The sequence below is a fragment of the Mauremys reevesii genome, linkage group 8 (genome assembly GCF_016161935.1).
Source record: "Mauremys reevesii isolate NIE-2019 linkage group 8, ASM1616193v1, whole genome shotgun sequence".
Classification (NCBI taxonomy): Eukaryota; Metazoa; Chordata; order Testudines; family Geoemydidae; genus Mauremys; species Mauremys reevesii.
In genome coordinates, this window is record NC_052630.1 from 35,877,627 (window position 1) to 35,904,866 (window position 27,240).

General features: G+C 49.0%; 1 protein-coding gene across 4 annotated transcripts in view; it reads right to left on the minus strand.

The window, feature by feature from the left end:
* The window catches only part of PFDN1 (prefoldin subunit 1), a 70,111-nt gene that overhangs the window by 39,305 nt on the left and 3,566 nt on the right, over positions 1–27,240 (minus strand). For 2 of the 4 annotated variants that reach the window (XM_039486775.1, XM_039486773.1), the window contains exon 3: positions 24,660–24,704. In XM_039486775.1, the coding sequence (XP_039342709.1) occupies positions 24,660–24,704 (45 nt within the window). Of the gene's footprint in view, positions 1–24,537; positions 24,705–25,630; positions 25,753–27,240 lie in introns of those variants that run through there. The other 2 variants (XM_039486774.1, XM_039486772.1) reach the window with 2 other exon arrangements.

Here is a 27,240-nt window from a genome sequence, read left to right on the forward strand (position 1 = left end):
TTCTTTTGACTCTAGAATGCTAACCAACATAACTGATACATAAGATGTGTTTAATTAAAAACTATAGAGCACTAAAACAATCACAGTCTAGGTACCTAGTAACTAAAAACCAAACCTTCTAGGGCGAGAATTTGTTCATGAACATCTAAAAAACAAGACTAAACACTTCCTCCATAGTCAACAATCAAGCTATATCCCAGGGAATAATCATGCAGGTGAAAACTGAGGAAGAAGAAACTGATTCACAAACAAGGATACAGAGTAAAGAAATAGCTATTTATGACAAGGTGACATTCCCTGGGCAGCTGGCAAATCTGCATCCCCCAGGAACTCTGCGATGCTCAGAAAAAAAGCCTTTGGAGCTTTGGCATTCTGTCTAGTACATGTGTGTGTTCCAACAGAAGTGATATTTTCAGCTCAGAACTAAAAATCCAGTCAGGAAGAGACATGCACATTGATACTGTTGCATGTTCTCCATGTTGCCAAATGGCCAAAAATGGACAATGATGTCCAGTCACTTGACAGATCTATTTCTGGACACACCTGAATCTTTGATTGTGTTTAATTCCTTTAATGGAGAGTTCAGCTTTGTGACCAGGAAAAGAATCAACTCGAGAACAGTTTGTATAAAAAACATTGGTGAAGTGCTCTTTATTCTAGAAAATGTGAAGGCTTCCCTGGTCTTCAGGCCTTTTGTGCAAAAGACAAGGGTGGGAAATCTATTCAGCTGGATAAATGTTTTTAGTTATGGAATATTAAAGTGATGGTTTAGATGCTTCCAAGACTAAGGAGCTAAGCAAAAACATTCCCCATGCTCTTGTTTTAAATACCCTGAGAAACCTTCTATGACATACCACAGCAAAGACAGTAAAAGACCTGAAACAGGAACACTGCAAAGTCAGAAGTTTAGAAGAGAAGCTCACCCAGCACTTCGTGTTTAACCACATATCTTAAAGATCTCTCTGTGCACAACTGCTACAGCTCACATCAGATGAGCTACATTTGATGACAGCCTGCAGATGATGAGCATAACTGGGGACTAGCTATAAGATGAGGGATCCAATACTATGGAACTTGCTTCCTGAAGTAGTCTACCACTGGATTGCTAACCTTCAAAGTATAAGACAAGACATCTTTTACGTTCAAGCATTTACATGATAATACACTGTCACTGGACTACAGATGATCAGGCTGTTTACTGAACACAGCTTATGCCACAATGGTAGAGTCATAGTGTGTCAATAAATTACCTTGGAGAGCTACACATGTGGTGTAAAAAGCATATCAGTTAGCTTGACTCAACTTCTCTCACTGCAAGCATAGATGAGAGAACCTGGAAGACAAGCTTATTTTTGATAGGACTGGTAGAAATGCCTATTATTAAGATTACCTGACACTTGGAAGGACCAATATGTGGACATAAAGAATCACATTACAGCCAGCCTCAACGTGTACTCTAAAATTTACCTATGTATATTTTGTGCATGAAATCCACACATTGCAGTTCCATACAGGTATTTGGGCATGCAAGCATTGGCCTGCTAAAAAAACGGTTACTTACCTTTGTAACTGTTGTTCTTCGAGATGTGTTGCTCATATCCATTCCAATTAGGTGTGCGCGCGCCGCGTGCACGTTCGTCGGAAGACTTTTACCCTAGCAACCCCAGTGGGTCGGCTGAGCACCCCCTGGAGTGGCGCCATAATGGCACCGGATATATACCTCAGCCGACCCACCTGACCCTCAGTTCCTTCTTGCCAGCTACTCCGACAGTGGGGAAGGAGGGTGGGTGTGGAATGGATATGAGCAACACATCTCGAAGAACAACAGTTACAAAGGTAAGTAACTTTTTTCTTCGGTCCGATTGAAAGTGAGATCCAAGCCTAGGTGGGTGGGAGTGAGATGATGGGATGGCGGTGTGGAGTGAGATGATGCGGAGGTGAGGACCACACCGAGCCAAGGCCGCGGTATCTCTCGACTGTCGATGAGAGAGTCAGTCGCTGGTATTTCCTGGGCATGACCAGGTCCAGATATTTGGGAGGATGCCCAGCTCTGGGTGAGGGGGAGGTGGATGCCTGGAGGCCTGGGCAAGGGACATTGGCTGTGCAGGGGACAGCATGAGGAGATTGAGAGGAGAGGAGGAGGAATGAGTGAGTGAGGGTCCGCTCGAGAGAAGAAGACATGTCAGCCGGCGCACAGAACAGAACGGCGGGATCAGTGGGACGGCCTTGTCCGATCAACATAGAAAGCCAATGCCCTTGAAATGTCAAGGAATGAAAGCCGTCAGTGGAAGGAAAAGGCGAAGGAAAAAGGGAAGAAGGGAAGGAAGCTGGTTGGAAGGAACTGGGTGAACGATCGGAGAAATGGGACGGAATAGCCCTTGTAACTTGTAAAGCGAAAAAACGGGCTGTGCCACCACCGGTCCACCAGCGAGTGGCATGAGCGGCCACCTGTGATAGCCACTAGAAAACAAAGCTCTTTGAAACACACAGTAGTGAAGAACAGGTGGCCAAAGTGGTGGGTGACATGATGACATGGTGGAGGACAGAGGTGGGAAGGGGGAGGTCGGGTGTGGGAATCGGGGCTGGAGGAGAGAGAGATGATCAAGGCGAGCGAGCAGTCAGCGGGTAAGAGAACAACCATACACCTCCCACCGGGAGGAAGACCGGGAGAAGGGTATAGATGTGCACCTTGATGGAGAGGAGTGTGTTGCTGTTTGCTGTTTTTGCGAGAAGGACCATTGAGGCGGAGCGAGAGCTGCTGAAAGGAATAGCTAGCGTTGCTTAGCAGCAAGGCCGCAGCTCCACTTAGGCACGTGGGTAGGCGAGCCCGGCGGAGGCTGCTCAATAAAACGTGCTGCAACGGAGCAGAGCAGGCACTGCAGCGATCTAGCAGGTGAGGAGCCTGATCGTGAGCCAGAGGAGGCCCGCGGAGCGGAGGCCAGAGTGGGAGATCCGGGTTGGCCGGATCCGTGAGGCCCAAGATGGCCAGACCGAGACAGGGAGCAGTGTGGTGAGGAGGTGGGCTTGCGGGTGCTGCTGAGACGTGCCGGCGGCGCAAAGTTGGGCGGGCTGCTGGCGGCGCGGCGCTCAGCAGGGAAAGGAGGTGCGGCGAGGGGGGGAGGAAAGGAAGAGGAAGGAGAGGAGAGTCGAGTCCGAGAGAAACGAAGTCGCGAGAGGAAGAGCCGGTGCCCCGGGCATTTGGAGCAAAACAAACAGGGGGGTGGTTCGATTGGGATGCAAACAAAAAAACATGAATGGCTGGGGAATTGGAAAATGCAACTCATGTGGCAGAGAAAGGACTCACAGAAGTGGCAGAGCGATGGTGTTCTTGGGAGGGCGGGAAGCGACGACGCCATGGGATGGCTGGGCGAACGCAGCCACTAGATGGATCGAGCATCGCCTGCAGCACAGGGGCGGGCGCACAGCAGAGGCAGAGATATAGTACCTTGCTTGTTGTGTGTGTTGTAAGTATAGAGTGAGTGTGTGGTGCGACACAACGTGGAGACACGGGGCGTGCAGGCGCGCCCTGGCAGCGCACTGCAGGCGCCTTTCCTTGCTGCACTGTCCATATTCAATTCCTGCACGCACCGACGGCGCTAGGGCCGAAGGCGAAGAGCGTGGATGGGGGCTCATCCAAGGTGGAGGGCCTGGATTGTCAGGAAAGGGAAGGGTGGAGCCTGGAATGGTACCCCGGGTCAGCCGGAAGAGGGGTCAGCCACCAATCCAGGGATGAATGGTGACCGCTGATGGGGAGAGTAGGGTATCCAGAGGGTCCCAAAGGGGCGGTATCTGAGTGAGCCACAGGGAAGCGGGGCCTGGGCGGAGTGGCAAACGGAGGACCGACGCGCCATGACCGAAGTCAGAGAGACAAGAGAGGGAGAGAGAGCCGAGGTCATAGCGAGGGGGCTGGGAGAAGGGGATTGGCCTGGTGGAGAGGGGCTGGAAGGGTAGGCTGGAGTCCAGAGAGTCAGCCAGTGGCGTACAACCTCCAAACTCCTCTGAGTTGGTACTAAGGTGACTGGACTTGCCAGGAGAAGGAGTGAGGCGCGTGTCGATCTCTTGCGACATGATGATGATGCATGGACCCCCTGATGTGATTCCCCCCAGTAGTCCAGGTAAGAGAAAAAAAAGAGAGAGATGCGGGACGCGGGCGGCAGCGACAACAGCCATGCACGCGCACTTCACACCTTGGGGTGGAGGCCGAAGGGAGGGGGACAACTGGAAGAACAGGTGGTGAGTCGTGAAGAGAGGGGAGCGGTCTGGTGCGGTGGAAGATGGAAGATATGAAAAATAGTCCTTCTCATATCGAGGGCAGCATACCAGTCTCCCGGATCCAAAGTAGGGATAATCGTCCCCAGGGATACCATGCGGAACTTCAACTTTAGCATATATGTGTTGAGGTCTCGCAGGTCGAGGATGGGTCGGAGCCCCCCTTTGGACTTGGGGATCAAAAAATAACGGGAATAAAACCCCTTGCCCCTCTCCGGAACGTTCTCGACCACTCCGATGGCTAGGAGCGAATGCACCTCTTGTAAGAGGAGTTGCTCGTGAGAGGGGTCCCTGAAGAGGGGGTGGGAAGGAGGGGGTGAAACAAACTGCAGTTGGTAACCGTGTTCCACGGTGCGTAGGACCCAGGCATCGGTGGTCAGCCGGGACCACGCCGGGAGGAAATAGGAAAGGCGGTTGGAAAAAGGCAGGGAGGGAGCTGAAGAGAGCTCTGGTATGCCGTCCCCGGGCGCATCTTCAAAAGGATGGCTTAGGCCCTGGCAGTTTAGAGGGGGTTCTGCCCTGGGACGATTGGTTGCCAGGCTGCCGCCTACATCCACCGCAACCTCGTCGCCGACCAGAGTCCTGCCTGTAGCGAGGCATATAGTAGGGCCGGTTAAACTGGGGGCGGAACGGACACCTCTGGGTAGCAGGGGTATGCATCCCCAGAGTACGGATGATGACCCTGTTGTCTTTTAGGTTTTGGAGTCGGGAGTCCGTCTTTTCGGAGAAGAGGTCCTTGGAATCAAAGGGAAGGTCCTGAATGGTGTACTGCACTTCAGGTGGGAGCGTTGAACTCTGCAGCCAAGATATCCGGCGCATGGTAACGCCCGAGGCTATAGTACGCGCCCCCAAGTCAGCTGCGTCCAAGGAGGCTTGCAATGAGGTGCGCGCAACCTTTTTACCCTCCTCTACGAACGCCGCAAACTCCTGACGGGAATCTTGAGGTAGGAGCTCTTTGTACTTTTCCACCTCAGCCCAAGTGTCATGTGCGTAGCGGCTTAGCAAGGCCTGTTGGTTAGCCACTCGGATCTGCAAGGCACCAGCGGAGTAGACCTTGCGGCCAAGCAAGTCCATTCGTCTAGCGTCCTTTGATTTAGGAGCGGGGCCTTGCTGGCCGTGACGCTCCTTATCGTTCACCGACTGCACCACCAACGACGATGGGGTCGGATGCACATACAAATATTCATATCCCTTGGAAGGGACCATGTACTTGCGCTCCACGCCCCTCGCTGTGGGCGCAGTAGAGGACGGAGTCTGCCATAGGGTATCCGCAGTGGCTTGGATAGTCTTAATGAAGGGCAAGGCTATGCGGGTAGGGGCATCCGCCGATAAGATGGTTACTATCGGATCGTCCACTTCCGATACCTCCTCCGCCTGTAAGTCCATTCGCAGAGCTACCCTGCGAAGGAGCTCTTGGTGTGCCCGCAAATCAATAGGTGGGGGACCTGCGGACGACGACCCCGCCACCGCCTCGTCCGGAGAAGAGGAGGAGGAAGAAATCCCGGGCAGGATGGTGTCCCGGTCCGCGTCTGGGGCCTGGGAAGGCTCCTGCTCTAGGGGTTCTTGGGCTGGCTGATTGCCTTGCTCCGCACACGATGGCATCTCCGTGTCATCCGGTGGACGGGTTATTGTGGCCTCCGGGCCGCGTGCCTCATTTGTCACGGTGCACACGGTAGGCAGAGGAGCGCCTTGGGCTTGGTGGTAGGCCCAAGGGGTCCAGTAACCCCAGTGATGAGGGTCCTGGTCCGCTTGATGGGACTGGTGAAAAATGCCCGCCGGGACCTGAGGGTCATACTCGTCAACTTAATAACTCTCAGCGTGCGAAGAGGCCGAGGCGTGTCGAGAGGGCCAGGGTGGAGCAGATAACTCTTGCGCCAAAGTGCCCACGGATCGCATTTCCCGCCTCTGCGGCGACCGGTGCCGGGAGGCATCCCGATAGCGAGAGCGGGAGCGAGAATGGGACCTCCGACTGGCGCAGTGCCGGGAGGTCGACCGGGATCTCCATGTTCGGTGCCGGGAGCGACTCCGCGAGTAGCGGCGGCCATAGCGGTACCGAGATCCTGAACGGTGCCGGGAATGACAAGTCGGAGAGCGGGAGAATGACCAGTGCCGCGAGTCTGACCGGTGCCGCGTAGTTGAGCGGTGCCGGGACTGCGAGCGGCGTTGCGATCGGCGCCCAGATCGAGATCGGCGTCGAGAGCGTGATCGGTGGCGAGAGCGGGAACGGGATCGGTGCCGGTCAGAGTCGGTGCCGGCTGGCGGCTTAAGCATTGATGGTTTGCCCATGGAACGGGGCGCCCGCACCGGCGGCGCCGGGGGCGGTGGCACAGCCGGGTCTGTCAATGCGATGAGGTCCCGCGCTGCCTCGAAGGTCTCCGGAGTCGACGGCTGTGGCATCTCTACCGCGGCCGGAGCCGGGGAGGTCACAGGTGCCGGGCTCCACGGCCTCTGAGGGGCCGGAGTCGCCGGTGCTGGCAGAAGCGTCTGCGGCAGAGGAACCGGTGCCGCGGCAGGTTTCGGTGCCGGGCGGTCCGGACGGGGCGCACTCTGGTGCTTCGGAGCAGGCGGTGCCGAAGAGGCAGCGGCCTTTCCCTTCTTCGCCTTTGGCGAGAGCGAGCGTCTTTGGGACGGCTTCGGTGCCGATGGCGCTTTCGGTGGTACAGCAGAGTGGCCCGGCGCCGTGGCGGCGCTGCGAGAGTCTAGAGGGACAGCGGGCAGTGCCGCGGCCGGAGGGTTTAAGGCTGCTTCCATTAGGAACTGTTTAAGCCTAATGTCTCTTTCCCTCTTTGTGCGAGGCTTGAAAGCCTTGCAAATTGGGCACTTAGTAGATAAGTGCGACTCTCCTAAGCACTTCAAACAGGAGCTATGAGGATCTCCTGTCGGCATAGGCCTGCAGCAGGCCGAGCACGGCTTGAAACCCGGGGAGCCGGGCATACGCTCTGGTCCCGGGCGCAGGTGGGGCTAATCCCCGAACCCGCTAACTATCTAACACTAAACTGATTTAAACTATCAAAACAAGAAAACCTAAGCTAAGATATGAACTATGTACAAATTTTACAGAGAAGAACTATGAGGAAGCTAGGGAAGCGGAGGACAGGCAAGCTGCACTCCACTGTTCCAACGACCGACACGGGCGGTAAGAAGGAACTGAGGGTCGGGTGGGTCGGCTGAGGTATATATGCGGTGCCGTTACGGCGCCACTCCAGGGGGCGCTCAGCCGGCCCACTGGGGTTGCTAGGGTAAAAGTCTTCCGACGAACGTGCACACGGCGCGCGCACCTAACTGGAATGGATATGAGCAATCACTCGAAGAACCCAGGGTTGTGAGTTCAATCCTTGAGGGGGCCACTTAGGGATTTGGGGATTGGTCCTGCTTTGAGAAAGGGTTTGAACTAGATGATCTCTTGAGGTCCCTTCCAACCCTAATAATCTATGATTTTACTTACTTATAACTTTGCCAAACTAACCTTTTGGGCTGAAAATTTCCATGCCACATGTCTGCCTCAGGCTGATTTTTTTTTTTTTTTAAACTTTCAGTCAAAATGGTAGAGCCCTTTCTGAGAACAAGGATAGAAGAAAATACTCTGTTTTCCCCATGTTAACAAATGCTGGTGATCTTTTATTTAATGTTCTAGTACCACCACGTTTTGGATCTGGGACTCAATTTGGTAGAGGGTCTATGCCCATCAAAATCTGCCTAAATTTTGCAAAGTTATACACCTTCGAAAAATCTCCGTTTCCACATACTCAAGAGAGGCTTGCTAGAGCTGAACAACTAAGACCCTGAAAAGGGGTTGGCTCCTAATGCCGACCACACTGTGCATACACCATCCCCACAGAGTGACTGAGCATACCCCAGGCCACGGCCACATGAGTTTAGAGATGCTCTCTCTGTAATGGCTGCTCCAGGCTGAGGTAGGCAGGCCACTCATCTGGTATTAAACAGGACAGTCAGACTTTTCTAGGGTTTGTCCCCCATTCAGTACTCTGACAAAACCAAACATGGTTTTGTCTGGTATCAGGTGGGGGACGCCCTTTTGAAGAGCATGTCACTTTGCCCCCACCAGCATGACCTCTCACACAAGGTCCTGGAGGTGGAGTGGCACACTCTTAAAGTGACACCCCCTCATCTGGTGTGACCTTGCATGCACCGTGCATGTGAGGTCAGACTGGGGGGGCTCTTAAAAATAGCACCTCCCCATGCATCAGGACTTCACCCACACCATGCATCCAAGGTCATGCCAACAGGAGCAGGTCCATGCTATTTCCAGAAGTACTGGAATGTCCGGTATTCTGGGAAGAGGTGAGTGGCCACCCTAAACCGGGATCAGGCCAGGCACTGGGAATGAGAGCAGGGAGCCTGTCTCCAGTGCTCTCACTGATCACCCTGCTGGCATCCAGGCAGTGCAAAGGAGGAAGCAGCCTCATTCAAATACAGAAGGGCAAAAAATGGACTGGGGAAAGGGAAAGGAGGAGACTGGGACAAGTAGTCTGGTGAGACTGGGTTGTGAGGGCAAGAGAAGCTGGGAACTGGAGTGGGGATGGGATGCTGGGACTGGTGAGGCAAGGAGACTGGGCCAAGAAGCCTGAGGAGTGCAGACTGGGACTGCGTAGGCAAGGAGAATGAGAATGGGGTAGGGAAAGTTTGTGGAAATGGGGCAGGAGGGGCTCAAGCCTGGGGGAAAGGACAGAAGAATCTGTACACAATTGAGCCCACGCCCCTCCAGAGGCTGGAAAGGATTCCTCAGCCTCACCATTCTTCTGCTGTCAGTAAATATCCATGGACCTTACATCCTCCTGTGGTGCTGGACCACACAGAGGATGAATACTGCTATCAGTTTATAGCGGGGCTGGGGCTGGGGCAAGAAGCCTGGACTGATTGGGGAAAGTAGGCTCAGCTGTGGCCATGCCCCAGTCAAGCCCAGCTGGCCCCTATAAGGGGCCGTGAGCCAGAAGCCCAGTAATTCTCCCTCTGCTTGTAGAGGGAGAAGGGCCTGGCTGCAGGGACCTAAGCAAGACACCTAGATTGGGAGCAGGGCTGGGGAAGGGCCAGAGGAGCTGGGAGCTCCAGCCTGGAAAGCCCCAGGCTGTAGGCCTGACTATAGGCCTAATAGGTGCAAGATTGCAACGGGGCAGCCGGTGGGGAGGTAGAGGCAGCAGGTCTGAACCCCTTTTCCTGTGATGAGCAGCTTATACTGCAGTCTGCCCCAGTGAACAGGGGCTAGATGGAGACTGGGCAGTAGCCAAGACTGAGGCAAAGTGGGGATAGTGGGTAGGGGTTCCCCTGGGAGGGGGAGACCTAGAACTGTAGGGGTACTGCCAGGGGGCAACACCCAGTTAAAGGGGAACCAGGGTTCTGGGAGGGACACGGGCGCCAGCAGTGGTGGCGAGGCACTGGCCTGAAGAGGGCGCTCCAAAGGTTGGATGCTAATTCCCGAGGACAACCAGCAGGAGGCACTGCTGGGTGAGTCTGCGCACGCTTACACAGTTACACTATTAGTTCAAGGGGCAGAGGGCTGTACAGTAAATATAAATATTCCAACCCTCCCGATCAGCCGCAGAGGTGTTAATATGCTGCCACACAACAGAATTGTTTTTCAGTTTGCTTTTTTAAAATCCTAGTAAATTACACACACACAAACCTATGTTAAAACTGCAAAGTCAAGCACTCAGAAGTTAGGACAGGCCAGAATTAAAGTTGCCGTTGCAAACTTTATTTGGCCCCTCTGTGTGAATGCTTTCCGATACAATCTTTAATTACAGGATCACACACTTTTTTCAACAGAACCCAGGCCTTGTTCAGTGCACAGGATGGATGGTGCTCACTAAATGAAGAGTTATTCAACAGTTTGTTTTCTCCTCATTGTTTAATGTGTGGCCCTAGGCTTTATTTACAGTATACTGTTCAGACCCTGCTCTGAAGACAGAATTATGAATTTCCTCAGGCATTTCTGTGGCGCTCATCACTATGATACCCATCTGCTCCAGAAACATGAATTTATCGTCATAAAATCCCTGTGAGATGAAGGGGTGGTATTATCCCCATTTTACAAAGAGGAAGCTCAGGCACATCAAGATTCTGGTAAAAAGTATCAACTAATTTTGGGTGCCCAACCTGATTTTTAAGTGCTTAGAATTATATAGCACACACTTCAAGCCACAGCCCCCACTATGCAGTTGTGAGCACTCAGCACTTCTACAAATCAAACCCCAGGGTCTCAAGTTGGGCACCCAGAAATTGAGGAACACGCAGTTAGTGACCACCTGTGAAAAGTTTGGTTTAAGCGACTTGTCTATCATTATACAGGAACTTTGTGGCAGAGGAAGGAATGGACTCTACTTCCTCAGGAGGGCATTCAACTGTCTTAACCATGAGACCCTCCTTTCTGTTCCTGCAGTCCGCTGACTCAAACACAATACACCTTCCAACTTCTGCAAAAAATGAAGCAGAGGTCTTACTCACTACAGTCTGCCTTACCACACAACCCTGATACATCCCCAGAGCAGGTCTGCCCTTTGCATGGATTGCACCAGAGTGTTATGGGAAAAATAGGATGTAATCATGTTATTAAAGACTGTATCATGCCAACTGTGCACAAGGGGTTCCAAATTAAGGTTACCCAGGCAACCTTAATGCTGATATTTCCCAGCTTTTTGGTGCCTGACTTTACAACCTTCACATTCTTTGAATGCAAGGGATTTTTTGTGTCGTGTTCATAAACTCCTGACACCTCCTGCATCCAGAGTATGAAAAACCTACTTACCAATAGCAAGCAGAAGTAGCTTGCCCTGGCAAGCACAAGAACCTTCAGCATAATTTTTTGCTGAAATTAAGCTTTTTTTATATAGTGTGTGTGTGTGTGCGCACGCACACACACACACACACACACACTACACAGACACTTTGGCATTAAATGGCAAGATGCCATGAGGCTGGGATATTTTCTAAGCAGCAGAAACTTACAGTATACAGCATTCATCACCTCCTTCTATATGGCACTGACTTTCCTTGTGTGACATAAAAATAGCTATATTAGAAGTAAATCTAGCACTACTAAGCTCCCTATGCTGAAGAGAGGTGGGGTTGCATGCTACACATAAATTGCAATGAAGAAAAGTGAGGTTTGTGAATGACAAATTGATTTTCACATTATGATGATGCAGAGAAGGCACCTCAGAGAGACAATGTGCTCATGTTCAAAGCAGGGAAGAGTAAAGACCTCAATACTCATTCATGCAGTGCTGGTGAAGAAGTGAAAGATTAAATTACTTGCCTCTGGGGCAGCATGTATTTCACACAGGTATAGCCATATGTAAATGGTTTTTAAAAGTTGTGGTTGCAGAGTGAACTGACACAGGGCTACCCTCCTAACTACAGTTCTCTTCCAATGCCCCTACTGCTGCTCATAGCTTATCCAAGCAGAAGAGTTAAATTAATAAGATTCAGATCAGTTCAGAAATCTGTGGGCAGCAGTGTTATTGATAAAAATCATGTCCATTACACCCTGCATCTTGGGAAAGCTACCAGCAATAGAAGCAGTAGGCACTGAAGTAGTTCCAAAAAGCTGAGGGAGTAGAGACGAGTAACAGACACAAAAACCTCCATGACAGCAGCCAGGAGACTCAGCGGCAAAGGGCAGGGCGGGGGGTGCTGCACTCTTCCAGCAGTGAAATGGGAGAATTTCAAAAGCAGCAGGTCCTACTGATCAGAGGCTTGATACTAAGGTGCTTGTCCTGGTTTACTCTTGTAAACATCCCAACACTTGCCCCCTTCCCAGCATGTGGCATTCAGTGCTGAACTTCTCACCAGAGTACTGCCCCAGAGCTTGATGATAGATACTCCACTCACATTTACTACATTGACCTATATGTAGTAGGAGAATGGTAAATTGACCCCTGCATGTCCCTGAGCAATTTGTGAAATGTGAATATACAGGTCAGCGAGAAGAGCCAGATTTTGCTACTGTCTGTGTTGGCAAAAAATATGATTGTTGCTGCATGCAAGAGTATTTCTGTATGAGAGAGCAACATATGATAGTGAGGAGACAGAGACTTGTCTTCGCAGTTGCTGAAAATAGGGATCCTGCTAATTTATGACTTTTGACTCTTACCAAGAACAGCACTGAAAGTAGCAACATGGTCAAACCTCCAGTGAAATGGATTAGATTATCTTGGTCTTTTGCACCTCTTGATTCTAACATCAGTTTTCATTTGTGTGGTTAAAAAAACAAACCACCCACACTTCAAAAATCATGATCAAAATCAGATTATTATTAGTTTCCATGCAGACAGAACATTTCTTGGGCACAATCTTGACAATGAAGTTGTACAAGGTTATTAAATTTGTTTCATTTTTATAATCAGACTGTTCCTTGGGGCATACAACTTCTAAAAAAGTGTAAGAGGAATAAAACTGGAGACAAACTAAATAACTAAATATCAATACATAATAAAAAAAATCAGTTTTGGCATCCCACAGCAACAAGAACTGCAGTGAACCCTATAGCGTGTCTGGTGTAAATAAATGTTTTCCCTTACAACTCTGACTGGATCTATTAATTATCTGAATGTTAGAAGTATGTAAAGGGAAAGGTCTCAAATATTCAGACAGCGAATTCTGCAGTTTAAACTTTCATCCTAGTTCTCAAAGCAATAGGATGATGTCAGTTCACAAATAGCTTAAGCAGCAAAACTAGAAGTTGGTGGTAGTTGTATCAGGCTACATAACAAGCCTTTCAAAAGAATATGAAGTAACAGAACTAAAATGTGGTTGGCAAGATGCCACGAGGCTGAGATATCTTCTGAGCAACGGAAACTTACAGTATACAGCAATTCATCACCTCCTACTATGTGGCACTGCCTTTCCTTGTATTAAATCAAAAATAGCTATAGTAGAAGTAAATCTAGCACTACTAAGCTCCCTATGTTGAAGAGAGGTGGGGTTGCACGCTACACACAAATTGCAACGAAGAAACCCGGGTTTGGGAATGACAAACTGGCTTTCACATTACGATGATACAGAGAAGGAAAGACAATGTGCTCAAGTTCAGAGCAGAGGAGAGTAAAGACCATAGTACTTATTCATGTAGTGCTCGTGAAGAAGTGAAAGATTAAATCGATTGCCTTCTGGGGTACCATGCATTTCACACAGGTATAACTAAGATCTTCCACGGTGGTGCCATCTAGAGTAATATGTTTTTTAAATCTCTAAGTTACAAACGTACACTGTGCAAACATTGAAAGATTTTTCTAGACAATGTCAAAATACTGTTTTGGGACTGAGCTAGGTTTTTAATTTAATAAAGCTAAGCATAGGAACAGAAACATCAGCCTACTTCCAATAATTTGGCCATTCACACAATTAGTCACGGGTGCACTGATGACACTGAAGTCCAAAACTGACTCTGAACCTTCCCCTCCCCCACCCTTTCTGGGGGATGAGAGTAAAGGACACCCAGGACCTTGACTTAGAGATTGTCCATACCTCTTTGATAAAAAATTATTATTAAAGTGACCTACCACCCACCTTAAGACATGCAATATTCTAACTAGTGCTGAAGAAATCATAATGTGAAACTACAGAGCTCCCAATGTCTAAACTCCTTCACTAGCTTGCTTAGAAAAGGAATCTAGCAAAAAAAAAACACCTCTAATGCTACCTGACATTTCCTAGATTACAAAGCCAGAAGTGACTATTGTGATAATCTCTCCAGCATAACACCTCTAATGCTACCTGACATTTCCTAGATTACAAAGCCAGAAGTGACTATTGTGATAATCTCTCCAGCATAACATAGGCTATTGGATTTCCCTGAATTAATTCCTGTTGCAATTAAAACACACATTTTAGAAAGACATCCAATCTTTATGTAAAAATTCCTGTGATGGAGAATCCACTACAAACCTAGTACAGTGTTCAGTGTTTAATGACCCTAACTGTTAAAAATTTGCAACTTATTCCTAGACTAAACTTATCTAGCTTCAATTTCCAATTCCCAGTATCCTGCATCCCTTCCAGACAGGCTTCAGGCCAGAGACATCACTTGTTACTCTGGCATGTAACTTCATCTGTCCGTAAACAAGGAAAGTACACCCATAACCCTCCTGCTGAACCTCTCTGTAGCACTCCCTATAGATGTTCACCAGACATTGGTGGCTAACCTCCAAGAAGACGCAGAGGTGAAATGTAATGCCCTGAAATGGCTCTATCCAAACCCAGACAATTATAATGGGCAACTGTTTCTCAACTTCCAAAACCTTCACCAGTGTGTTCATGCAAGATTCAATCATCTTCATGTTATTCCACATCTACATGAGCTTGGTGAGACAATACAGGCTGAACTGCCAACAGCATAAAGATAATACCCAGCTCTATGTCTAATATAACTTTTACATCTAACAAACAGCACCATCTAGGCAACTAGAAAGCAGCACCTGAGCAAACAATGTTTGGCTAAAGCTGAAAGCAAGCTAGGCTCCAGTGATACTAGTAGGAAGAAGGAACCACTCAGAAAAATCTGCCCCCTCTGTAATATCCTCACCTACGGAGGATATTTGTCCTCACGCTGAGGCCTTGGCTTCACTTGCGCGTTATAGTGCAATAAAGCCGCCAAGAGCACTCTATCTCACTCCCCGTCCACACTGGCAAGCCACGTAGAGCGCTCTGACTCCACGGCTGGAGCGCTCCTGATACTTCACCTCCCTGAGAGGAATAACATTTGTTGCGGTCTTGCTGGAGTGCCGCGGCGTCAGTGTGGACGCCTAATGCACTCTGATTGGCTCTGATTGGCCTCCAAAAGTGTCCTACAATGCCTGTTCTAGCCACTCTGGTCATCACTTTTGACCCGCCCTTTAAATTCCAAGGGAATTTTGAAAATCCCCTTCCTGTTTGCTCAGCCAGGCATGGAGTGCTCTCAGCGCATCTTTCCAGGTGGCCATTCCTCCACACACCGGGCGATCCCCAGTATGGAGCAATGGCAGGGTGCTGGATCTCATCAGTGTTTGGGGGGAGGAAGCTGTGCAGTCCCAGCTGCGCTCTAGCCGTAGAAATTACGATACCTTCAGGCACATATCGAGGGCCATGACCGGGATGTGGTGCAATGTTGGGTTAAAGTAAAGGAGCTGCGGAATGCCTACCACAAAGCCCGCGAGGCTCCAGTGCTGCCCCCGCAACCAGCAAATTCTACAAAGAGCTGGACGCGATACTTGGGGGTGATCCCACCTCCACTGCAACGACCACCATGGACACTTCTGAGCCCAGCACAGTGGAGGGGGGGGAAGCGCGAGTGATGGTGCTGAGGCTGGGGGAGAAATTCTGGAATCCCTAGATGCATGCAGCCAGGAGCTCTTCTCGAGCCAGGAGGAAGGCAGCCAGTCAAAGCATCCAGTGCTTGGGGAAGGACAAACAACAGAGGAGGTTCCTGGTAAGTGACTGTCTTTTCGGGAAGGAAGTTTTTAGGTATGGGCTCTTTGGGTGAGGAATGGGGACCATTGCTGCACACAGGCAAGCTGTGTATGGGCCAGGGCGGAAGCCGCATTGTAGGAGAAGACCCTCCCTTGCTTCCCTGGTCTCCCTCAGCAGTGAGATATCTTCCAGGACGAACTCCTGTGGAGAATCATAGAATATCAGGGTTGGAAGGGACCTCAGGAGGTCTAATCCAACCCCCTGCTCAAAGCAGGACCAATTCCCAACTAAATCCTCCCAGACAGGGCTTTGTCAAGCCTGACCTTAAAAACCTCTAAGGAAGGAGATTCCACCACCTCCCTAGGTAACCCATTCCAGTGCTTCACCACCCTCCTAGTGAGAAAGTTTTTCCTAATATCCAACCTAAACCTCCCCCACTGCAACTTGAGACCATTACTCCTTGTTCTGTTGGACAGTGTTCAGTGTAAGTGCCCCCTGTAGCTGTTGGCTCTTCCCAAGACACAGAAACCCAGAGGACAGTACAGCCGTGAAACAATCAGTCCCATGGACCCTGTACTTACCATTTCTGGGGCTCCCATGGGTTGTGCGCGCTCGCTTTGGGACAGGCAAAGTATGGTTTTTGTGATTGCGCTCCTTAAGTGCAGGGGAATCATTGCTCTGTCTGGTGCGTACAATGCTGCCTCTGTTAAGTGTTGCATTTTGCCTGTATAGGTGCAACCTTGAGATCTCAGCTGTCATTCTTATCACTGGCCGACAGACTGAGAAGACTCAGGACAAGGCCGCGTAAAAGCAAAGAAGTCATGCAGCAGTTTGTAAACAAGAATCGAAAGGCACAGAAGTGGAGGGAGAGCAAAAGGAGGACCCACCAGGAAAACGCGACACACTGGCCACAAAGCACGGACCGGCTGATTAGCATAATGGAGCACCAAGCAGACTCTATCCAGGTGCTCGTCGCCACGCAGGCAGAACACTACCGCGCTCACTCCCGCCCTGCAGCTCGTCCCAAAACACTTCCCCTTGTGCCCCCATGTACCCTCCAACCCACTTTCCCCAACATCCGGGTTCTTACCATCTCCAGCTGCCTCCTACACCCGTAGCTTCACCACCCACCCACGAAAACTACGACCCTTATCCACTGCACTCAACCCCCCTCAACATGCCGTATAGCTATCCTGAATGCAGCACTCAGTGCACAGCACTCCAGACAGGATTCGAGAATATAAAATCAGGACATACTCAAGCCTATGAGTGAACCGTTCCCCACCCCACCCTCTTACCCTTTTGAGGTTTCTGTGTTACTTTGTTTTTTTTCAATAAATGAATTTTCTTTTCAATAAACAGAGTTTTTTACTTTGAAAACATACTTTATTAGTGCATAAAGCAAAATATACCTTAGCCCAGGAAAGCAACAAGCACTGCAAGTCAGTGTACCAAACACAGCCACTGCACTTAACTCCTGTGCAGAGCACCAGACATTACTGGTGGCTTTCAGCCTCAAATTGCTCCCTCAAGGCATCCCTAATCCTTGCAGCCCCACACTGGGCCCCTCTAATAGCCCTGCTCTCTGGTTGTGCAAATTCAGCCTCCAGGTGTTGAACCTCTGAGGCCCATGCCTGAGTGACACTTTCACTCTTCCCTTCACAAATATTATGAAGGGTACAGCACACAGATATAACCGCGGGGATGCTGTCTTCAGCCAAGTCCAGCTTCCTATAAAGAGTGCACCAGCGGCCCTTCAAACGGCCAAAAGCACACTCCACAGTCATTCGGCACCAGCTCAGTCTGTAGTTGAACCATTCCTGGCTGCTGTCCAGGCTCCCTGTTTAGGGTTTCATGAGCCACAGCATTAAAGGGTAAGCGGGGTCTCCAAGGATCACAATGAGCATTTCGACTTCCCCAACGGTGATCCTCTGGTCTGGGGGAAAAGTCCTGGCCTGCAGCTTCTTGAACAGGCCAGTGTTCCGAAAGATGTGTGCGTCATGCATCCTTCCGGGCCAGTCTGCGTTAATGTCAATTAAATGACCACGGTGATCCACAAGCGCCTGGAGAACCATGGAGAAATATCCCTTTCGGTTAATGTACTCAGAGGCTAGGTGGGCTGGTGCCAGAATAGGAATATGCGTCCCATCTATCTCCCCTCTGCAGTTAGGGAAACTCATTTGTTCAAAGCCATCCACAATGTCATGCATGTTACCCAGAGTCACGGTTCTTCTAAGCAGGATGCAATTAATGGCCCTGCAAACTTGCATCAACACAAATCCAAGCGTCAACTTTCCCATTCCAAACTGGTTAGCGACCAATCGGTAGCTGTGTGGAGCTGCCAGCTTCCAGACTGCAATAGCCACCCACTTTTCCACCAGCAGGTCAGTTCTCAATCTCATGTCCTTGCGCCGCGCGGGGGGGGTGGGGGGGAGGAGCTCAGCACACAGTCCCATGAAAGTGGCTTTTCTCATCCGAAAGTTCCGCAGCCACTGCTCGTCATCCCAGACCATGTGATCCCACCACTCAGTGCTTGTTTCCCAAGCCCAAAAGTGGCGTTCCACAGTGGAGAGCATGTCCATGAATGAGACAAGCAATTTCGTGTTGTATGCGTTACACGACTTGATGATATCGTCGGACTCCTCACTGTCACTTTGGATCTTAAGCAGTAATTCCACTGCCAAACGAGACATGCTGGCAAGACTCGTCAGCATGTTCCACAGCAGTTCGGGCTCCATTCCCACAGACCGAAAGGGAAGACAAAGCGCACTCTGCACAGAAACCATTGAAAGATGGCTCCAAATGTGGATGGAAACACAGGGATTGCTGGGATGCAAAGCAATGCATCACGGGGCATTGGGACAGGATCCAGAATGCCCCACACCCCACGCCCCCTTCCCACAGGCCACAGCGCCAGAATGGGAAGAGGTGCTCTGTGGGATAGCTGCCCATAATGCACCACTCCAAAAGCCGCTTCAAGTGCCGCAAATGTGGCCACACCAGTGCGCTTGCAGCTGTCAGTGTGGACAGACTGAAGCGATTTCCCTGGTGCACTCTCCGAAGGCTGGTTTAACCCAATGCGCTCTACATCTGCAAGTATAGCCATGGCCTGAGACAGTTAAGTTAGTGCACAGCCTGGAGTCTGTTTGTATCCCTCGATCCTATTGGATGCCAAACCAAATATACTTCCTAATGCAACTAGCCAGAAGATCGTGCTCCTTTCTATCAGACACAGACCCGGCCACAGCATGAGCCTCACGACCTCCACGCTTGATTACTGCAATTCATATCTAGGAATGAAGCAGACCAAAGCTCCAACTAGTACAGAACACAGTAGCAGTGCTAAGCTCATCTGGTTAGCAGCACAGGTCACAGTGAACAACATCCCTTGACTGATAGGCAGCAGCAGGAAGCCACAAATCGTCATGAGGCCTCGCTCCCTCTTAACATCCAATAATTAAACAAATGGAACAAATACAACTATTTACAGTAGAAGCAGGTGCCAAGCAGAATAAAACCTCAGGTCTTGATCCCAACTCACAAGAACAGAGATTCGGTCCAGAACTGGAGGCGTTCCTCACATGCGTAACACAAGATTTTTGTGGGGGGAGGGAGAGGTTAAATCCCACTATAGCAGTCTCAGATTTTACCATTTCAGAACAGATTTTTTTTTTTTTTAAATAATAGCTCCTCCTGGCAAAAGTAATAAGGAAAATAAAGACATCCACCCTAAGGAGTCTGAGCATTAGAACTGCCTGGGTGTTTGGTGATAATGTTATCTAGCCTAGAGCTATTGGAAAAGACAACCAGATTACCACTTTGCAAACCACTTCTGCTGAAGTCTTCCTCCTTGTAGTGCATGAGTGTAAAGATACCCACGGTCAAGTAATCTGTAAGAACTGAACCAGGATGTCTGTATGTAAAAGCATGAGTCTCTACTGCTTGAGCTAAAGGAGCAGGCCCCACTATCTCTGAGACAGCAGATGACAAACATCCATACAACGTACAGCAGCTAGAGGAGACAACAAACCACTAGCATGAGGGTTACTAAAGTGTTAGCAGGTTATAAGAGGATGCTAGTGGTTCCTAGTGGAATGAGCTATAAATTATCATCCAACCCAAACTAAAATTACCTTCCATTTTAAAAGCCACTACAATATAGTGTCAAAACTCCTATAACTAATGCAGCATAAGAGAGGTTGAGATCCTATTTAAGAATGAAGACAGGATCACACTAGAGCAGAGGTGGGCAAACTATGTGGCCCGCGGTACACTCCTGCCTGGTCCCTGAGCTCCTGCCCCAGGAGGCTCACCCCCGACCCCTCCACGCTGTTCCCTCTCTCCCACAGCCTCAGCTCGCCACGCTGCCGGCACAATGCTCTGGGCAGCGGGGCTGCAAGCTCCTGGGTCAGCACAGCTGCAGAGCCCAGCCTGAGCTGGTGCTCTGTGCTGTGCAGTGGCATGGCTGGCTCCAGCCGGCACCTGTCCTGGTGCTCTGGGAAGTGCGGCTGTAGCCCCCCCAGCCACCAGTGCTCCAGGCTGCAGGGTAAGGGGGCGGGGAATGGGGGGGGGGAATAGAGGGCAGGGGAGTTTGGGGTGGTGGTCAGGGCAGTCAGAGGGCGGGGAACAGGGGGGTTGAATGGCGGCAGGGGTCCGGGGGGGGGCAGTCAGGAAGGAGAGGGGGTTTGGATGGAGCGGCAGGGGGCAATCAGGGGCAGAGGTTCCAGGGGCGGTCAGGGGACAGGGAGAAGGGGTGACTGGATGGGGCAGGGGTCCCAGAGGGGCAGTCTGGAATGAGAGGAGGGGTTGGATGGGTGATGGGGAGCAGTCAGGGTGGGGGTTCCGGGGGTGGTCAGGGGACAGGGAATGGGGAGGTTGGATGGGGCAGGGGTCCTGGGGAGGATAGGAGGTGGGAAGCAGGGGGAGGATAGGGGGTGGGGGCCAGGCCACGCGTGGCTGTTTGGGGAGGCACAGCCTCCCCTAACCAGCCCTCCATACAATTTCCAAAACCCAATGCGGCCCTCAGGCCAAAAAGTTTGCCCACCCCTGCACTAGAGCAAAAACCAACTACCAGACTTCTGATTTAAAGGGACTCCCCATCATTCCTAAAAAAAAAATTGTCACTCTGAAAAATGTTTGCCTATTATTGTTACAAGTAAATCTAAGTGTGTTATAAGAGATTAGAAATAAAATTTCTCTTTCCATTGTCTTTTCTTTGTGCATTTGACAGTGCTTGTCTATGGACAGTCTGTGTTGCTATTTCCCCTGTCGCCCCCTTATTTGCATGGGTTTTTCACACAACAGCAAAGGAAAAAATATTGTGAAGATATAGAAAATGCAACTGTGAAACCATAAAAACTAAGTGGGACTCAGGGCCCGGTGCAATACCTGCAACTATTTAACTCCCTCCTCCCCCACCCCACCCTTTTTTTTTTTTTTAATATGGTTAGATTTCAAGTTGATGATACCCCTTCTCATAAAACTAGGTGAGAAGGAAAGAATCATCCTCAGGACCACTCTCTCCCTTCACAGCAGGGAGGAAGTGCAGAACAAAGTTGCTAGTTCCTCTACGATAAAACTCTAGTATAGGATATTCCCAGGCGAACAACACAGTTCACATTATACTGCCCTTTAAAACAACAACAGACATATAATTTACAAAATGCTGCAGGATCAAAATTCTGATAAAACACAACCTTAGCTGTGCTCCTTATCTTCACTCACCTCTACACAGGCCCTGGAGACCACCAGCTACCACAAGTCTATCCTCAATTCCAACAGCAGGCTCTTTAGTTATGAGGCTATAACCCATGCCAACCTTTCCAGCCCACACCGGGAACATGAAGTCTCCATCACACATCAACAAGTGACCAATGTGGACTAACGGAAGATCTTTGTGTTGTTGGGGTGTAATCCCCATATTGGAAAGGGATCCAAACTTTTTCAGCATGAAAAGCAAATTTCAGAGATAGCAGGTAGTTGGCCATCAGCAACATAGCAGAACAGGTGATATTGGTTCAACTAAATTCCCTGAGGATACATGAAACTGAACTCAGGGAATTAAGGGTAGGTGGAAGCCATTTAGATTGTAAACTCTTCAGGGAAGGAACTGTCTCTTATTCTATGTTTATACAGTGGCTTATACAGGGGCACCGATCTTGGTTAGGGTATCTAGACGCTACCATAATACAGATGATGATAATATAAATAAGATGGCACATGCATATTCTATGGTACAAACAGGCAGTCCAGCAAGGGCCAAACAGCCCTCTCTTGGTCAGAGGTAGAGAAGCAGAAGTAAAGCTCATAGAAAGATGGTTACTCTAGTGCCTGCTTCCCACAGAGTAACTGAGGGTGCGCAGAGAGAAAGGGGTCTCTAGACTACAAGTGGAAGATGGGCAGAGAAAGGAGGCAGAGGAATTGATATGGATACTGGGACCTTAACTGCTATTTACATTTTTGTTTTTTTTCCCTTTAGACAAACACTTCAGGTATTGTTTTAAAAGGCAATACATTCTCCATCTTATCTTTGTTTTAGAATTACTTTAGGAGTTTTTTCAAAATGGAAAAAGCACCTTGTGCTCTTAAGTAAAAAATCGCTTAAAGAAATTTGCTGGGGACTTTTTGAAGGTGCTTTTTACTCTTAGTTTGTCTCTGCTGTGCCTACTTTTCTCACTGCCCTGAAGAAGAAACCCTTCTCTTGCTTAAACGCTCAGGGTCTAACTGATCATCATATGTGATGTCAGGAACTCGGCAGTGAACTAGGGGGTGGGGGTTGCCTTCCCCTGCAGCAGGGAGTGTGGGTCACATGCCAAGATTATCTGGGTATATCTTACTTAATTCCTTGGCATTCCTTGGCACTCTGACATTGCTGCATCTTGGTCCTGCCTATTCTCTGCCTGTGGCCTATTAGTCTTCTGTGGCTGTAATATTTTGGTCTAATTCTGATTGTTGGGTTTAGTTTTTGGGTGTTGGGTGTGTTGCTGGCCTGTGATATGCAGGAGGTCAGACAAGATGATCTGGTAGTTTGTTCTGGCCTTAAACTCTACGGCTTTGATCTGCCAACAGGCTGTATCATTCACTTCTCTGCCTCACTGCAGGAGACTGAAATCAATTTCCTTTGAAGGTGCCAGTCAATAATACCCTCATGTAACACCTCAAAATTAAATTCAGCTGCATGAACAAAATAATTATTGGTCGTTTACAGAAAACAAATGAGACAGTATGTACAGTATACTGGACCCCTGGAAATGAGATATAGAACATCCCTTCAAGTGGGCCCAGACAATTTGTCAGTACTACCTAATACACTACATGAAAGAAAAACCTTAGTACGCCCAAACCTTTGTCTGTCTTTTCCTTTCAGAGCATTAAGCACAACACTTATCCAGTAAGAATGCACTATTAGCTTAAAGACTAGTTCATGTAGCCTTTTACAAGAGGGTAGCATAATTACAATAGGAAGGTATCATTAGCGTGCCATCAAAATACATATTAGGTTCAGTTTAAGCCAGCGTTTATCAGCCTGGGCTCTGCTGATCAACTCAACTCCTCTCCCTGACTCCCAGCACCTCCTGCATGCCAGGGAACAACTGTTCCGCTGTGTGCGGAAGGCGCTGGGAGGGAGTGGGTTCAGGGCAGGGGCAGAAAGAGACAGGGAAGAGGAGGGGCAGGGGGGAGCAGGGGCAGGAAGAGATGGGATGGGGGTGGGGTCTGGAGCAAAGCAGAGGACTTGGGGATCTGCAGCAAAATTTTAAATCAAAATGGGGGTCCTCAGGTTGCTAAAAAGTTTGAGAACCACTGGTTTAAGCTGTTTCTTTTGAAGACAGTCTAACGCACAAAGGTTACATTTTCCTCCTTTCCTATTATTGTTTTAGAATTAACATATGCCAATGTGCACCTGGACAAACAACTTTCTGGCATTCATTTCACTTCATTTGGTTCTCTAAAGATTCTAGGGAACATCTTTCACAGAACTTAATTAATATGCTAATGAACAGATCACCATTTCAGTTCCATTGGACAACCATAGCCCCTGAATTAGTGCAATAAATTAGGAGACGTACAATTTTTAGAGTCAAATACATATTTCATCAGGCAGTTAAAGTTGGACAGGTTTATTATAACTTCTCACAAATCTACATTTTGTCATCAGCATTCATGAGGAATACAAGCTCTGCTGGTGGAGTCTATAAACTTTCATGAAACCCCGAATGTGATTGTAATCCACATGAGCAAAGCCAAACAAAAATATGTAAACACTCATTGAAATAAATTATTATGCCAGAAGACTGGTGGGTAGCAAACCTTGTAACTAGAAGGTTGATCCTGGGAATTACTGTGCAGTAAGTCCCTCTTACTGAAGAGCCATTGAAATGATAATTAAAAATAGGATTATAAAACACCTAAACACAATATGATACGAAAAAGCCAGAATGTTTTTCATACAAATAAGTGACAATAAGAGAGCATCTGTCCTCTGCTGGAGACCCTGTGCTGCTCCAACTGCTTATAGGAGATACAAAAGTCCTGCAGACGGCCAAGGTAGAATTTCCCCTGTGCAGAGCCAACACAGCTCTAACTGCCATCGTTGGACACTACACTCACACCTACACACAGAATTAAGGAAGGGGAAATTAAACTTTATGGCCCTGAAAGAAGATATGTTTTGAAGGAGGAGAGTAGAGGAATGGCAGATCAGAGGTATGCAAAAGGCAGCTAATATTTACAAACCTGATACTTAATCATTGACTACAGAAAAATGTTTCTAAAAGTAGTATAATTTATATGCAATTACAGCAAGTTTTATTGGCAATTTGGAAGAATGTGGCCATAATCTCTTCCATCGGTAAAAAAGTTACTCACATTCTCCCTACACCTTCATACATGCGTGTCTCATCCACCAAAGTCATAATCTCCGTATCAGTGAGGTGTGCATGCTTTTTCGTCCTGTTTAGTTGTTCAATTTGTATATCTGCCAGCTTCACCTTTTGCTGTGTGTCGATAACCTTGGCCTGCAGTTCAGTAAAAGCCTAACAAAAAAAGTAAGCAAGTTACAGTTATTAAATTTTGACCTTGAATGTCATAACTTTTGCACAGGAAATTTAAGTTTTACTGGTCCAGGAGCATCAAATAGCACTTTTGGACATGGTGCAGCTGTTTTCATTTTGGACTCAGAAAACTCAGCAACAGCTAACTTATGTGCAGGACTTTATAGGCAAACTGCCTCTTTCAGCTATAATGACACCAGGGATTCCAAACACAGACATGCTTCTGGACAGAGACTGCCAGCTCCAGGATCTGCCCTCCTATGTGGCGCACATATATGTTTTTAAGTTGTCTAGCAAGACTCATTCTTAGTGATTTGCCTCCCTTCTGGGGCACTGGACTGCTCCTCTTCACTGGAGATGCCTGGCCTGACTCACTTCTATCTGCTCTCCAAGCTTTCCCCTGGCCACCTACCAGTGCCCACTCCCTTCCCTGACAGCTCTGGTTCCTTCCAGGTCAGGGCTGGGGAAGCTCGCCCTGCCCTGCCCAGCACCAGTGGGAGGGAGGGGCACAGCTCTACTCTCTGCTGGGGAGGGGATCAGCCGTGCGGCCGGACAGTGAGGGAGCTTTGCAGGGAGTGAGGTCGAGTGTCTGTCTCGGGGCTCCTGTGTGTGTGTGTGTGTGTGTGTGTGTGTCTGTCTGTCGGGGGAGGGGAGTCTCTCAGATGCCCACACTCCCACCCCTCCCCCGGCTCCGTGCTCTCCGCTGCGCGGCAGGTCTCACACGCGGGGCCCGGCTCCTGCCAGCCCCGGGACACCCAGCAGGGCTGCAACACAGCCGAGCCCGCGCGGCCTCTGAACCCGGGGAGCAGGACCCTGTTGCGGCCTCCCTCCTGCAGCCACCCAGGCTACAGGGAAGGAGGCTCCCCGCACCCGCGCACGCGACGCTACGAAGCGGGCCCGGCCGGTACCTTCTTCAGCTCCAGGTCCACGGGCGCCGCCATTTTGCCGACCTCTGCGCGTGCGCATTCAAGGCTGCGGGTCCTAATCCAGTGCGCGTGCGCAGTGGGCCTCTGCGCCCCCCATCACACACTGAACCGCAACCCGCGGGGACTCCAAGACAGTCCTGGAGGGTTACCGGGAAGCCCGCGTCCCTCTTGGAGTACTGACAACCAGAATTGCAGTGCAGCAGGGGACCACCCAGATCCACCACCTGCAGCCATCTGAGCTACAGGAGAATCACCCGTAGCTGTCTGCAGTATGGGGCCTCTGACACATAGTTGAGCAGTTCTTCTAACTCTAGCCCATAGAAAGTGGTGCCCGTATATGCTAGCCAGGCTATTGCAGAATTGTATTTGTGGTAGATCCAAGCTTTGCTCACTGAGATGAATGGCTGAAATTGCAAATTACCAACTGTGCAGACTATCAAGAGACCAAATAAAACATAAAGGATATCTCATCACATTATGTGTATGTTCATGTAGCCTGTAGTTGTAGGTCAACCAACCAGGGACCAGAAACAATATCATGTGACTGTACACATAGTTATTAATAAACATTATTACACAACAGGTGTGTTTTGCATTTCACCACCTAATAGGAAGATAAGGTCCTTGCCTGAGGAGCTGAGCATTCAAGGGATTACTCCTGTGAAAGTCAACAGGAGTGTTGCCACTGACATCGGTGGGTAGGATCTGGCTTAAATAAACTGGAAAACTTCCCAAGGAATGACAAGAGGGGTGAAACAAAGAGAAGCTGCTCATGAGAGAGCCTTATTGACAAGGAATTCAGATCAGTTCACTAGTGCCTGTTGTGTGTTAATTCTCATTGGAGGTTATAATGCAGTTTTATTTGTCCATAATCTGAGCTACAAGTGAGGGAGCATACAGTACTAGAGCATACATAGCGATCAGATGCAACCTGAGCGGTAGAACTTAATTTGAACGGTTTGTGACACTACTTCCAGTATTCAGAGTAGCAGCCGTGTTAGTCTGTATCCGCAAAAAGAACAGGAGTACTTGTGGCACCTTAGAGACTAACAAATTTATTTGAGCATAAGCTTTCGTGGGCTACAGCCCACTTCATCAGATGCACAGAATGGAACATATAGTTAGGAGATAGATATACACATACAGAGAACATGAAAAGGTGGGAGTTGCCCTACCAACTGTAAGAGGCTAATTAAGAGAAAAAACTTTTGTAGTGATAATCAAGATAACCCATTACAGACAGTTTGACAAGAGGTGTGAGGATACTTAACATGGGGAAATAGATTCAATGTGTGTAATGGCTCAGCCATTCCCAGTCTCTATTCAAGCCTAAATTGATGGTATCTAATTTGCATCTTAATTCAAATTCAGCAGTTTCTCCTTGGAGTCTGGTTTTGAAGCTTTTCTGTTGCAAAATTGCTACATTTAAGTTGTTACTGAGTGACCAGAGAGGTTGAAGTGTCCTCCTACTAGTTTTTGAATGTTATGATTCCTGATGTCAGTTTTGTGTCCATTTATTCTTTTGTGTACATTGGCCAAACCAGAGACTGTCTGGTTTGGCCAATGTACATGACAAAGGGGCATTGCTGGCA